The sequence below is a fragment of the Gavia stellata genome, chromosome 6, assembly GCF_030936135.1.
Source record: "Gavia stellata isolate bGavSte3 chromosome 6, bGavSte3.hap2, whole genome shotgun sequence".
In the NCBI taxonomy this organism is placed as follows: domain Eukaryota; kingdom Metazoa; phylum Chordata; class Aves; order Gaviiformes; family Gaviidae; genus Gavia; species Gavia stellata.
In genome coordinates this window covers 60,299,651-60,315,827 of record NC_082599.1, presented here as the reverse complement: position 1 = coordinate 60,315,827, position 16,177 = coordinate 60,299,651, and the positions used below count along the sequence as shown (strand labels likewise).

The 16,177-nt window shown below is 41.1% G+C and overlaps 1 protein-coding gene across 1 annotated transcript in view; it reads right to left on the bottom strand.

The window, feature by feature from the left end:
* CNTNAP2 (contactin associated protein 2) overlaps nucleotides 1-16,177 on the bottom strand; it is a 1,162,694-nt gene that overhangs the window by 341,785 nt on the left and 804,732 nt on the right. The window contains exon 13 of the mRNA XM_059818416.1: nucleotides 193-393. Coding sequence (XP_059674399.1) covers nucleotides 193-393 — 201 coding nt within the window. The remainder of the gene's footprint in view (nucleotides 1-192; nucleotides 394-16,177) is intronic.

Here is a 16,177-nt window from a genome sequence, read left to right as displayed (position 1 = left end):
AGCAAACAGGAAAAATTTCCCAAGAAAAGAATTTCCTCCGTATTTTCAATTATTTACCTCTTTGCGAACTTGAACGAAAGAGAACAAAGAAGTATGTTCACTGAATGGACTGGTCTAACAGCAGTACCTGTTGAATTGTTCAGATAAAGTTCTTTAACACTGTATTTAATTGATATCCCGTTCTCAGCCTACCTGGTGTATTCAGCAGCCGGGACATCTTGCAAGAATAGGAGATAAACTGCTCGCAGTATTCAGCACTGCTGGTAATGGCAGAGATCTGGTCCATCGTTGCACTGTAGTTGAGCTGCAGTACAGATAACTTCTCCAGGTTGTTGCCTCCCACAGAAGTCTGCACTTGCAGATCATGGTACACGGTTGTCCAGACTTTATCCTCTGAAAGAGAGGGCAAAAGGACAAGACAAGAATTGGTAAAAGACAGACAGTGGAACTGAATTAAAATAAATCTAGGCCCTTGATAAAAGATAAAAATGTTCTGCAAGATATTTTTTGAGGGGGTAGTGGGGAAGAAGGGTATTGCGCATGAAAAGTCATCATGTGAAGCATAGTTCCAACAACTACGAACTGATGAAAGGAAGAAACTGTGATTGCCTTTGTAGTTTGGATAACCAACACCCTGGGCGAGGAGACTTCCTTGAACAACTGATGCTAATAGTGACACATGGAACTAAATAAGGATTAGCTTTGATCAGAAATTGATTAGAAGGATACAAGGCTGATGCACTAAAGATTCAAGGTTTCTATGTGAGGAGAATTCACTCTGCGTGGTAAGTTGGTGTGGGCTGGAGAGCAAAGCTGCTCTGCAGTACTGTACCAACAGGGATGCACCAGATTCTTACGTGATTACATCATTTAGTGATTAATACCAAACCCACTGCGGTTTATCAAGGTTTCCACGTTTTTACGCAAGCTGTGTTCCTAGGGTAAACCCAAATTACTGCTTATTGAGACTTGATAATTTTACAATAGCAGCACCATATGACCTCATTGATTATGGTTATGGTCTGGATATCAGTGTAAGAAATAATAGAAGTAGGAGACAATGGAAATACGAAAGCTTCTGTTTAGTTGTGAAAAGACAAAAGGAAGGGGGAAGGACAACCTCATTTTAGTGATAAGAAATACAGCAGCATTGGCTGAATCTCAACGCTTCCCACAGCCTAGCGCACATGCGAAAAGCATGCAATATCCAGCCTGCAACAGACTCTGTGCATTATACTGCTTTATGTTACTGAACAGCAAGTCACTACAAGTGTTACTGTGTGCTGTTTGCCAGTAGTTACCAGAGGAGATTTAAGATGAGATATCATAATAATAAAACAACAGACTCCACACTCCTTTTGTTGGAAGATTTGTGGAAGTTGGAAGGTAGTTTAGAAAGGAAATAAAGAAAAGGCACAGAAATCTTCCTGTTATAGACCAACGATTATTTTTTTTAGAGGGGCATTCCACAGGACCAAAATGAAAAAAAATATTATCTGAGAAAGACAATGGGTTTCACAATTAAAACAATGAAGTTTCAGTTAATATTAGTGATACTGTCTTCCTGTAAAAATACTATTCTATCACTTAGGTGTGAAGAACTTTTAAATTCAAGTTGACTAGCTACCAGTGTAAAATAACACTATCTCAGCTGATACTTACTACTCATAGTGTCCATCTCAAATAGCCAAGCACTGAAATAGTCAATCCTCCTGTACGTTACTACGAAAGACTGACAGTAAATAAACCCCAGAAAATTGTCACTAATATTTATCACGTATAGTTCTTTCACATTTTAAGTTGTTTTTCTGTTTTTCTTCTAAATTTTCTTTCTGCTGTTTTATATACTTATACTACCGAGGGCCAAGTCAAAGAAGTGTGTCTTGGACTTGGAATAGGAAACGCAGAACTTGAAAAAAATCTGTACGAATCTATTCTGGTGCCTTGAAGCAGCTTGCACAAAAGTCAGATGAGCCGGCGAGGCCTTCGCCCCAGATGGCTCAGCTCTTCCTGTAAAGCAACACCACTGGCCACAGTCGTTCTTCCAGAGACGAAAACACGCCATGCTGCTAACATTGCTGTATTTATCACAAAACCAGATTCTCCAGGGAGATCACCTGGCAGTTTCACAGAATACCAATTCACCTGACAGATGCGCCTTTCAGCAATAAAATCCATAAAACGTAGTACGTAGCAGTATGGTTTCAATTCATCTATGTAAATCTCATACCTGTTAATGCAAATCTCCGAGTCATTCCAAAACTTGTGGCCCGATACTGCACTGCAGTATTTTAACTACATGAAAATACTTCGATAAACAGAGGCATACTCAAAAGCACTTCAGTACTTCCTCACCAGGTTCACAGAAATGTGCTTACATACGCTGATGAGGTGTGGGTGCGACCCAGAGTAAAGTTATCTTCCCATGTTATGATTATTTTTATCTCAGAACTCTGTACTCCGCCTTATTTTCCAGTCTTAATTTTCACTGCATAGTGACAGGCTGTTTTGGATTACATGGAGTCATACGGACCCATGTGTTAGTAACTGATATGGTGCAAGTCTTTCTAATCAAATGTTCGGAGATAAGGTAAGCAAAGCAGACGGATCCTCCACAGGGAGTATGCATCACTAGCCAAATAAGATGAAATTCAGCAGGTGATGCAAGATGGTTGTTATTTTAATATTCATATCCTTAGTCCAAAGCTCTGTATCAAACACAATACTATTCTTGCACTAAAAAAAAAGGCAGGGGAAAAGAAGAGGAGGAATTCTTATTTCTGTATTGCTTTAATCCCACTCCCAAGTACTGAGGAAAAATTTATAATTGTCATCTGTCGCGTTATATAGAGAATACAACACCGTTTTATCGAGAGCCTCGAATGGAAGTTTACTGCAGATTCATTGTCAAGCAAGGACTGAGATAGTTTATATGTTCACCAACAAGCAATGTCTCATTTTTGGCAGAAAACACCGTACATGTAGGAGCTCTAACGTGTTAGTAAGGCATATACTAGGCCAGTTACCACCTCTCTTGGATTTCTGAGCCAGCAAAACCTCCTCAACTAGCCATTAGGAAGCCATAGGAACGTCATTAGAAATAGGAAGCCGCGTTAGGCATTATGTCTGTGAAGGGCGCTCCTTTTGGATACTGGACTCTAGCCAACACAGCCCTGACACCTCCCTTCCCGGTGAGGGAGTTTCAGGCTTTACCGTGGCACACTGTCTGAAAGAAGATAGAAACGTACGCGTGTCCTCTGAACCACTTCAGGAGCCTTCTGTCGAAGCGCAAGTATTACTAATAGATAAAAGTTTGTTGCACCTTGTAATGTATCCATCTATAAATATACACATATGTGCATAAAGTCAATAACCATTTCTAGAATAGCATCTCAATCTCTTCCTGCTGTCTAGAAGATGATGGGAGATTGATTAGAGTATACCTGGCCAGTTACTGGAAGGAAATTCAGCTCCCGTTTCACCTGCAACTAACTTGTTGATAGACTGGCTCAAATGACTGAAGAGCACTTGACCGTAGGAAGGAACAGTTTAGCGGCTTACCGGCGCACAGGACGCTCACACTGGCCAGCCTGAAATCAGTTGTGTCAGACTCACTACACACGCAGGATAGAAGAAAGGGGCATAGCGAGGCTGACAATTCCTTGATGTTCAGCAAGCTGGCTTGTCCAAAATCTGGAAGCTGAAAGATCTGCGTCTGCAGGTCAGGCACAGAGAGAGCAGGGAGGAGAAGTTGTGGCTGGTGTAGAGGGAGGAAGTTCCTTGTCTGGGTGGGGGATTTTACACTTTTCACACATTTTTCTGCTTTAACTAAAAAGCCCTGCCATGAGGCATGGACTGAGACAGTCTGGAATGACAGGATCTTTCCTTGGCTGGAAAAACACATTGGCAGTGTAACATGGACACAGCCAAAAATCTGTCTCCCATCCCCACCAAGAGCAGACTCCTGCATCTCATACAGTTATACTACTGGGGCTGGCCTTAAGATGTCTGGAAAGGCTTAAAGGAGAAAGTTGCCAGGCAGGAATCTCAACCTTGTGTTGCGTGCTGATTACAAACTGCTTTTTCCCTTTTAGCCTTAACTATTTGTTGGTGCGATAATACTTCCCAAGGAAATCAGCTAGACACTTATAGCTTGAAATTAATGCCAACTTCTTTGTTTATAGTTCCAGTTTTTCAGAAACTGGTTGAGACCATTCTTCAGAAAGATGGAATCAGTAACCCGCTTGCAGCCAACCTCCCTTATGAAAAAGGTAACGCAGATAATTCATACTATCTCAAATACCTGTATCATTGCCATTTATGGAATTATTCCCAGTTAGCTGAGAACAGAATGTGCTAGTCGTAGTTAATATATCAAAATCTGCAAGAAAAGCTACCCCACGTTCTCCGTCAATAATACACAGAAATCTCATTTAAGGTACACACAAGTGAAAAGTCTGTCCTAGTTAACTGTCATTTGATATATGCTCCTGGCAATTACAGTCACCACAATATTGGCATGAGTATTCCCCTAACACACTGGTAATTATTTTAAGAAAGTATAACATATGGCTATTTCTAACCACAAGCATTTAGAGCCAATTTGTTGGTCAGAGCTGTTTATATGACTTCTGTACAGCCAAACACACCTATAAAGAGCAGACATCACTTAACAATTATAATGCTGTTAAGTAGCATCATCTATAAAATATTCTATGTGCTTATGACCTCTGTTATTGAAATTAAAAACTGTATTAAAACGAGCGTATCCAGAGAAGGGCAACGGAGCTGGTGAGGGGGCTGGAGCACAAGTCTGATGAGGAACGGCTGAGGGAGCTGGGGTTGTTCAGTCTGGAGAAGAGGAGGCTGAGGGGAGACCTCATCGCTCTCTACAACTACCTGAAAGGGGGTTGTGGGGAGGTGGGTGTTGGTCTCTTCTCCCAAGTGATGAGCGACAGGACAAGAGGAAATGGCCTCAAGTTGCGCCAGGGGAGGTTTAGACTGGATATTAGGAAAAACTTTTTCACTGAAAGGGTTGTCAGACACTGGAACAGGCTGCCCAGGGAGGTGGTGGAGTCACCATTCTTGGAGATATTTAAAAGACGTGTGGATGAGGTCCTGACGGACATGGTTTAGTGGTGGACTTGGCAGTGTTTACGGTCAGACTCAATGATCTTAAAGGTCTTTTCCAACCTAAACGATTCTATGAATTCATGTTGAGAGTAGTTATTAATAATTTAAGGATAATTATAGTATTCTCGTATTTGTTTATCGTAGTCATATTAACAGGAAGTTAAAAGCTAACGTTTAAAGGAAAATCTAAGTATGTTTTAAATTACAAAAATGCAATATTACAGAAAAGGGTGTAAGAGAAATTTAAAGTAAAGGAAAGGAAAAAAAGGGTCTTTCTGGTGATTCTGCAGGGGACAGTTGCCATTTCCTGGGGGTTCTGATAACATACTTCTGCACCTTAGCCCACTGTGCAGCGTTTTCTATGAGGCTGGTCAAAATACCCTAGTCCAATGAGTAGCCCAGTCAGCCAATGCAAGCACTGCGCTTCACCTTGAATTTAAAACGCATATAGAGCCACAGAACTTTGGGAAAAGACATGGCAGTCGAGCAAAAAAGTACACGGTAGAAATCTTCACGTTTACGTACAGTTCGCGCTTATGGGCAATCCACATCATTAGCTCATAAAACCCAAGAGACTTCTCAGTTGTGATGCAGTTTAGGAAGGTAGGCTGGATGCGAGTTTCTTTTAATATCACAATAACATTGAGAAGAATAGAATTACACCTGATCTGCTGACCTGACTGAAGAACAGATTATACAATCATGATTAGGTAAAGCACCGTTGCTACTTGGATTAACTGCATTCCATTTTTGCCTAAAGTTAATCCTACACACAGGTTTCAATTAATTTCAGATATATTGAACGTTGGAGCAGGCTGCATTATTCCATTATTAATTTGTTCTAAGAAATACTGATTTTTTAAAAAGATCACTTAAAAAAACCCAAACAATTCTCAGCCCCATCATAACAAAATGATTTACTTGTGAAGTCTCAGAAAAGGAATACTGTCATTGAGATGAGTGCTATAAATTTGGGATGGAGCCATTATACTTTCCTTATAAACAATGTTGTTGAATCCTACTTTTAAGTGGAGAACAGAATTCAATGCAGATTTGCAACACACCGTTTTTGTAGCAAGGTGAACCAGGAGAGTCATGTATGCATTGAACACTGAGCACCTGTCCCACTCTGTCCTCTCTCTTCCCCTCTAACTGTCCATATTTTAAGACACGGTGACTTTTGCCTTCGGCAAAAGAGATGGGATACTTCCCGTAGACCCAGAAGCGTAAGAGCTTCTAACTGCCTTCGCTAGGCTGACAGTAGCGTTCCCACTGGAAGATGGACTACCAACACCAGCTAATTGCTAACACATCAGGAAGAGAAGGCTCTCCCAGATGACCACTTCTGCATTCCAATGCATTTCTTCTTAGCTCTTTTTTAACGTTATGTAGAGTGTTCCAGTTGTACAGGAAAAAAGATAGGAAAAGGTGGTTCTTTCATTATTTTGTTTTTAGCAGTGAAGGAGGAGCCTCATTTTCTTTGAGCAGAATGCAGAAAACCAGTAACCATAGAGTCTTAATAGAATTCATAATGGTTTTCACTAAGAACAATCTAATTAGATCCAAACTGCTATGACATTTGATACAATTATAGAGGAAAATAGGCTCCCTGTAATTTAGTCTATACATTACTCTATGGTGAAGCATTTCCTCTCCCACAGATAGATATTATAGTAAGATTAAGTTCATTACTTTAAGAATTACTTTCCTTTTATAAAAAGGGAAATGACCACCTGTTTCCTCAAAAGGAAATTAAAGAGACATAATTTACTTCACTGAAAACACCATTCAATTGCAATGATTTATTTACAGTCCTGCCCAATCACTAGTTGTTTTTTACTAATAAACGTGAAATGTTTGACTAATAAAATAACTAATTAATAATGATTAGTAATGATTCATTAATAAAAAGTGAAATTACTTTTAAAATTTCCTTGATCACCAGCTATTCAAATGATTGAATCAAACATGAACATATGTGATTTTTGCCACTTCATAGTCAACGTATTTTGTGATAGTGGTGATAGCATTTAACACTACTCTATATCACTGACTATTTTCCAAATACTCAGTTTCCCCTGTTATTGAACTTTCCTCATTCATTCACTTGGTGCTCACACAAGCAAGAAAACTTGCTTCTGACAAGCAAATCAAGTAATCTTTGGTAATGATAATTAACTGGAAATAAGTTTGGAAAATAAATTTCAGAAAACATAAGGCATGTATTCCACAGCTATGAACATGTTTTTTCCCCTTTAATCTGCAGTTACAGTTATCACTACCAGAGTTTTACTATTTTGACATTAATGGGCTTATGTTCTTAAGACATTATTTTATTAGATATTTTCAAGAAATCAGAAAACAGTTTTATTTCTCAGAAAAAATCTCTCTCTCTTTCTCTCTGATGAAATAGATCAGCGGCTTTTTTGATGGACACACTTTCATGACCTAAAATTTGGCTGACAGCCTTGATAAATGTCATCCAGTATGATTGCTTTCATCATACTCAACCACACCTTGGTTCCTGATTGAAGCCTCAGAGAAGATGGTTTTGAGAAAACCTGAGCATATCAAATAAATCTTATTCCTTAGATGACTATCATTATTTCCAAGTCCAAAAGGAAAGATTGCAAGTCTACACCAATATTCATGGTGTGCTCTGTCCATCAGCCATAGGCAAAATGGACATGCTAGAAACTTTAACCTTCAAGCTGATGGCATTTCTTCTAGATCGCTATTGTCTTGATCACTAACACAATAGTGGCTAATTACTTTTTACCCAAAATATTGCTGGTTGACAATAGTTTTATACTGACCATGACCTTGTAGGAAGACGAGCGAGGATGAGTGGTCTGTGCTGATGACCAGTACTACACTGCTGATACCTCTCATCTGTGTCTTCTTTAGACCAGCAGCACATATTTAGCATTCAGATAACATGAAAGGATGGGATAGTCAGCTGAAAGCTGAGTGAACATAAATGTAAGGCAATACCTATGACAAAGACAAGGGGAAGTAATTTCAAGATGTAATAAAAATTATATCCATCTCCATCTGCTGCTGGGTGCTCTGCATTTGCTGTTAAGAATTGATGCCTGAGGGCCCTATTGGATTTCTAACTACTGTTTGACAACTGTATTGCATCAACATTTAGGAATGCGTTGCCTTCACACATGTCAGCCTGGAGATAGCTCTTTACTAGACATCATGATTTTTACCATCATCAGTGCATTTGTCACTTCAAATTAGATTACTGCAATGTGTTCTACAATATGCTACACTACAAATCACTCAAGAAACTATACAAGACAGCCCATTTAAAAGGGGACTGCTTTCTATGGAGGATAAAAATCACAATTGTAATAATCTCATATTATGAGATCTCCAATTTTATCTTCCGAGAAGAAAATAGTTGGTATTTCAAGTTCTGCCGAATTGTGTGGTATGGTACCACAACAGTCATTAGCAATGTGATTAAACTAAGTGTTTTTTGCAGCAATGTTGTAGACACAAGATACGATATATACAATTGACATGGAAAAAAATTACAGTAGACAGTACCCTCTTCTACCTCCTTCCCCATTTTTTTTAATCTCTATATGTGTACATATATAAAAGTTTAAAACTATATACAGCCATTTGAAACGAATTCTTCTACAGACTTCAAAGGTAGCTACAGTTGGTTTATAAAAATGAAAAATGTAGTTTCGATTGAAGTTAATGAGTGTTTTGACAATCTCGCCTGAGATTTGCAAATGTCAATTTTGCAGTAAAGTTACTCTGGTGATATGAATTCTATTGCTCTCATTTTACTAATGTAGAAAATGGGGTTTAGATCAGAAAAATCCAATATCCAGAAGACAAAAAAAGAGTAAATTAAGAGTGTTCTTATGGACTGAATTCTATTGAAATCAAAGTCAGTGAGTTTCTTAATCTATTTAGGTGGGGAATAGGAACAATCCCAAAATGTAATTCAACCATTCCTGCAGTAATTGTCTCCTTCTACTGTTCCTTTCATTGTTTCTTCGTCAAGATAATAATGAATCTTCAAACTTAATTACCAACTACTGACTGGATATTTTCCTTTTTACTTACAGACATTGTCTTCTGAGACAATGAAACTGTACACTTCCCCGCCTATTTATGTAGTCGCTTCCATAACAATTCAGCAAGAAGAAAACTCTACTTATTTTGTGAACTTACTGTGATATCGAATGACGTACGTTTATAGTATTTTAAATCAATACGTAATAGATACAGACACTTTACAAGATACAGGGGAAAGAAGTGACCAACGTGAAGTTTTCAGGGAACCAACTGTTACCAGAGAAGTGATAATGAAAGGGCTGTTACAACAGAACTCGTTAGAAACCTGAAGGGACATTACTGAAGCGGTAAGCTGAGGATGACTGCTCCGGATTACTAGAGAGGATTTCAAACCATTCAACACAGATGCATGTAAAAAGCTAATGTCAAGAGTATCTCAAGAAACAGAATACATATCGCTCATGCCTTCAAAGAAAAAAGACTGCGGCAACACAAAACATTGCTATGCCTGGGAGGAAAAGCTTAAATCAGATTTGGGCCCCAATGTAGAAATTGACCTTATATGGCTGTTAATAGAAACAAGAGTTTAAAAATGATCATATATTGAAAGGAACAATAACTAATGAGACACAGTACAGCCATATTGAAGGGGGACACGGGTCATTTAAGTGCCTGGTCTAACAGATGGCAACTGCAGTTCAGTTTAGATTAAGGAACATTAAAGTCAAGAACAAAGGACATGAAAGAATTAACAGTATGGTTGTTTTCAGCACAGTGAACAGAATATGGGCAAGGGCTGGAAAATATTTTTACAGTTCAGTAACTGAAGAATTGACAACTGACTCTACCTTCTGGGGAGTGGCCTCACATATAACCTGGTATTATACCACTGGAAAGATCAAATGCATGCATCTCCCTTGAAGTGTCTTTCAGTTCATTTTAGCGTATCATGGGAGCATATCCACTTAAAAGAAATCAACTACTGCCTCATTTTTTCTTTCACAAAACAACACAGCACAATTCTTCAGCTATGATCCTAAACTGGGCTTCCTGGAATCACTGAAAAAAGCACCACAGTTTAAAAAATGTTATTTGAAAGGGTATCTTGAAGAAAAGGGGTCTTCAAAGCTTTCACTATGTTAGCTTGGACCTTAAGAAACCATTTCCTGAACTATCTTGTCTGAAAAGTCAGGTTAGTTTTCATTTCTACTCTGCTGAAGAGGCAGAAAGAAGACTAATACAGGTCCCAACTGTTACCACTGAACAAACTTCACCCTTCTTTCTCTCATCAGCTTTTGAATGCTTGAACCCTCGACATACTCTTCACTGATCCAACTTAATTCTCTCAAGAACAACGTCCTCCACTCTCCTCTCCCACATCCTGATAACTCCTCTCCTTGGACAGACACAACAAGGAATACAGTGCGCTGAAGTAGTCTTTCTAATTATTATTGCATCAATAAACTGAATGTTAGGCAACCTCCTGAAAAGACTGGTGTGAAGAATTAAAAAAAGCCAAGTTGTCATTAAGTACCCTGTTCCATTTTCAATAATGTAGCTTCCTTTTGATACTGGCTTTTTGGCTATTTGCAACTGAACACGGGGAAAGAGAAATCTGAGTAACTGCATTCCTCCTAACCAATATTATTCTTGATTTTGCTTTCAAAAGGTGTCTCCAGATTGGAGAAGTTACAGTTCAAAGTTTTAATGCACACTCTTGATAGTTTGCAAACTAATTTCGTTATTATTCTGAATCATATAAGCCACATAAACTTAAGAATCCCATCTGAAGATTACTGTGTAAATTTAAGCGTGTTTTCTTCAGGCATCGCTTAACTAAATAACAAACACTATTGTCATATGTAGTTCAGTGTAACATTGTGCTTCTTGGTTTTTTGACATTTCAGCACTTGTTCATTAGAAAATTCAAAAAAACACTGCCATTAGCTGTCACAGGATAGACAGCAGAACAAAGTTTAGTTTTGTTGTGACTGACAGAAGAATTCTGATATCTTGAATGTCTCTGTTTGTAACCTCTCAAATGAAGCATGACTTAAAACTCCACAGTACATCACAGTGCTTTAGTGATTTCATATCATAAAACAGCCCCACAGTATTTTAAAACACATTCTATACAAAACTTTTTAGCACACCTGTGGTTTGAAATGTGGCACAGAGTGACATTAGGATAAAAGAAAAAGCCAAATAGACTTCGTATTAGAGTCAGCATCTTCAATAAAGTCTGTTTAAAAGCTTTTCTTTTCCTGAATGTTGTGATCTAGTTCTATCTCAAGCTAAACTTAAGGTAGAAGACAGAAATCTAATTTGCTATGCTTAATTACAGAAACAGGCATGTGCTCAGACAAGACAAATATCCCACATACACTTATGAGTAGTAAAGATCATGAGTTTAAGTCTTTTAATGAAAAAATTAGAAGTACTATAAGGGTGAGGAACAAAGATCATGGTAGACGGACAAGAAACTTTTCAAACATCATGAGAACACCCTAACTCATTGCGGGGAACACTATTTCCACCTGAAGGGACAGAGTGCTTTTATACAAACTGTTGTGTTAAGAAATACAAATCAACATTTTGAGAAACTCTAACTATCCTCGCAGTATGTATGCTCTGAAAATAGTACTCTAAGTGTCATATACTTCAAAGACAGTGTTGCGTAGAAACCACACTCTAAGAAACCCCGATGTTGCACCAGCTGCCTCATTGGCTTCCTGCTAGCAGATATCCAGCAGATTCTATCTTCAGAAAAGTCTTTCTAGCATCAGCAGCCATAGGATTCAAGAGAAGAAAAGCAGAAAAAACACGTATTTCCATAAACCTGTTTCTGCTACATATTCTTTTTATGCCTCAATACAGAAATCAGACCATGCACAGAAACCACCACAGAATTTGGAGAAGAGGGTGGCATACATGAAAATGAAGATGCTTTTTTACTAGGTCTAATATTACTTTCCTTTTCTTTGAAGGCTTAAAATACTGCCCCATCTACTCCAATAATACTGAGAAATACAACACTACATATTAATAAACTTAACACATGTTTCATTATGTAGAAATGATGCATTTTAAATTAATATTTCTGAGCTGCCAAAAAATTCATGATTGTGCATAACTGGGCTTTGTAGCTTGGGTCCAACAGAATTGAATAGCTAAGTGTTTTTGTTATATCCTTATCTGGGAAAAGATGCATTACACTGTCTCTATGACAACAGCTAACTGCTTTCTAGAGCAATAAGAAATTCTACTTGCAAGGAAACACCTCCATTCACACGGGACAGCCTAATATTTAGGGATTATAAAGAATACTACGCTGGATCAGACAAGGGTCCCCATACGGTCAAGTCGATTACTGCAAGAGTCGATTACAGCTTACCCGTACGCTCCGGCACACTTGGCCTGGGCCTGCCCTTTGGCCTCTATCAATGACTCTTCTTTACACATACGTAATCTTTTCTATTGGTAAGTACACATACATTTCATGCAGCTTCGCTGGAAACTTAGCTGTTTGACTACATTTTATGCAGAGTTTGAGAGGATTTCTCCATCATAACATAAAAAGATGACATCTGAAATAGAATAAGTCTGAAGTGAAAGTACTGACTGTAATAGAAACCATTTAGCAATCAACTGCTTAGGGGTCTTCAAGTGCCCGCTCTAATTATGAACAACCTTCCTATTTATTTTATTAGGTTTCCCCATACTTAACAGATAGAAAGCTGATTTCCTTGAGCAAAACAGACAAATTATACCCTCTTTTATATTCAGGCAGCCCTTCAATTTCCACAGGGTTCCCTGTGAACAGAAAAGCATTAAATTACCTATGGATCAAATTAGAATAGTGATATCCAAGAGGTCTATGAAGTTTTTCTTGCCGATCAGACGTAGGTATATTAACACATGTATATTCAGCTTTAAAATTTGCTACACTATGACAGATTATTCTCGTTGTTGAACTTCTAAAGCTATCCACTACAGAAAATGAAATCCATCAACAAAATACTGAAACTTTATGAAGACTATTGACTTCACTGCATTCTGAGCAGCTGCAGAAATCCATCTGCTTGCACATTTCCAAAGGCAGGTCTACAACTTGCAGAACTGACAATGCATATTTATTTCTTCCATAATATCTGAACAATTCCAAACACATAGACACAAAATTTTGGTGCAGAAAGAAACCAAAAGCGAACACAAAATTTCCCCAACAAATTCAATGAGCCAAAGGTTTCACTCCACTTCTTCAAAAGAAACTTGTCCATTAATTAATAGGCCAAAAAAGAAGAGAAAAAGAGGGGAAAACCTCCAAGCCTCCCACATGCCAAAAAGGAGGTAGACAGTGTGCTGGGTGAAGAACTGGCTGAAGGGCAGGGCTCAAAGGGTTGCACTGAATGGGGCTACATATGGTTGGTGACAAGTCACCAGTACTGATCCTCAGCGCTCAATTCTAGGGCCAGTTGTGTTGGACTAGATGGTTGTTGTAGGTCCCTTCCAACTCGATTATCCTACCCTTCTTCCTACCTTCCTTCCCTCATAGAACATGCTCAGGAAATCTCTGATGACATTTCCTCCCAGCCCTGCGCTAGCAGAAAGCATTGAATGGGCAGTCATGTCCCAGCCTTGTCGTTGGCTCTGTCACGTTGTGGGAAGGAGGCATGGGCCTTCTGACGGGGGTGAGAGCTGGGCAGCGTCTCGACATCATTTGACCATCTGAACGGATTTGCCAAAAGCCGGTGGGAAGTGCCGGTTTTGAAAGTCTTCTGTGTCCATCCAGTTGAGCTGGGCTTCCACAGGATGGCAAAACCCCACATCTCTGACCCTAGCGAGGCTCAGAGATCAAGACCTCAGGCTGGAGCAGGACGTGCTCCTCCACTAAATGCTTGCAAACCTTTTTGAGGTGAGCCATACCTGTTCATTTTCCCCATGGAATTTCTCCTTGCACTCATTTTTAGAAATGCCTGAGCTGTTTCCCCTGGGAAAAAAAAAGGCTAACCCACAAGAGATGGAGAACAACAGCACTCCCTCTGAGCGAAGGTCCACCTGGCCCAATACTTGGTCTCCAAAGTGGCCAACCATCAGTGTCTGAAGGAGAGCACATGAGCAGTGCAAGTCTGCTTCTGCCAGGGTGCTGGAGGGGCTCGTAGGCCCCAATGGCGGCACCGGCCTCCCCTGGGGCCCCCACACCCACCCTCTGCTGCCAAGGGCCCAGGGGACATGTCTCAGCCCAGCCCGGGGCCTTCAGTCCCTGCCTGAGCTGTGTTGTCGCTGTGCCCGTCTCTGCCCCCGTCCCCTGGGTGGGCCTGGGCCCTGCACTGCCCAGAGCTGCTCTCCTGGGGGGAGCCCTCAGGCCCAGGGCACGGCGTGTCAGGCAGAGCTCGAGGCAGAACAGAGCATAACTGTTCTGTTCTCTTCTATTCCATGCACTCACCTTGAGTCAAATAATGATGAGACTGTTATTTGCCTGAAATGTTAGGGGTTTTTCAGCTCCAAAAACACTTTCAAGGACACAAATCACAAAGGTTATGAGTGGAATAAGGATATTATTTAAATTTGTCATTTTATACTATTTTATGTTATTTAAATTTATGTTACTTTATTTTAATTTACATTATTTTATGCTATTTTATGTTATTTTTCTGAATCCATTTCATAGCCGATGCTCACAAGCACTAACACAATGTGCAGGAGCAGGCTGATGCATTCTTCAGTTTAGCTTGAGAAACCATTCCTTGCCCTCTGGCAAAGGAAAGCCACAGAGCCACAGGAAGTCACAGCAGGAATAAGGCCAAGAGTCCCTGGTTCCTGAAGAGTGAGAACTTGAGGAATGAGCATCGGTACCAACCACACACAAAAGAAAAAGAAGAGGAGGTGGTGCGTGGTACCATGGGGTATTTTTCAAAGGATGACACGTAGCAATGACAAGCACACTTCCTGCTGTCCAAAACTTGCTCCATCGCTGTGCTTCTTGGCCAGTGGCGCATGAAAAGTGCTCTTGTGCCTGCCCTGCGCTTCTCTTGCACGCAGGGAGAGCTGAAAAGCAGCAGCTCCGGATGGTGCAGCGAGCCTGGAGCCCTTCCAAGCACAGAATGATTTGCACAAGCAAGAACCCCTGGGGAAATGGAGCTGAGGGAAGAGCAGAGCTCACTCCCGCTCCAAACGGGCGCTGGGCAAGAGAGCCCGAGGGATCCAGGGCACGAGCGGTGCCTTGGAGGTGCAAGAACCGAGCCAAAAGGGCCTGGAAGAGCCCTGGGAAGGGGCTGTGCTCAATGCTACAGAGGACAAGCAGCAACCCCCGGGGGCCACCCTGGGGGCCCACCCTGGGAGTCCAGAAAGCTTCCTCCCCCCGGATGCGGGGCACGAGGGCCACCTTCGTGGAGCAGGAGCAGCAGGCACCTAGCCAAAATGGCCCAAAGGAGCCCTGGCAGGTGGCCGTGCTCAGTGCTGCAGAGGAAGGCAAAAAACCCCCGGGGGCACTGGCTAGCCCACCCTGGGGGAAAAAAAGCCTTCCTCCCCCCAGCTGCAGGGCATGAGGGGCCGTCTTCGTGGTGCATGAGCAGCAGGCAGTGACCCAGCCAAAGGGGACCCGAGGAGCCCTGACAAGTGGCCATGCTCAATGCTGCAGAGGAAGGCAAAAAACCCCCGGGGACCAGTGCCAATCCACCCCGGGGGAAAACTCCTTCCTGACCCCAGCGCTGGCGATCGGCTAGTCCCTGAGCATGGGAGCAAGACCTGCCTCCTCGTCCCACGGGCTGGTCACGCCTCCCAGGAGATGCCCGAGCCCTACTCTCCCTCAACCTGGAGCCACCTCAGGGGCTTCCCAGAGTGGCCAAAGGCCCCCGGCCTGATCGACCTTGGGGGCAAGAATCCGTCCTGCGCCGGGCAGGGCACCAGTGGGTGCTCCAAAGCACTGGGACCCCTGCCAACATCTCTGCATCCCATTGCTTACGGCTGCTACCCCTGGCTCCACAGGGGATGAGGA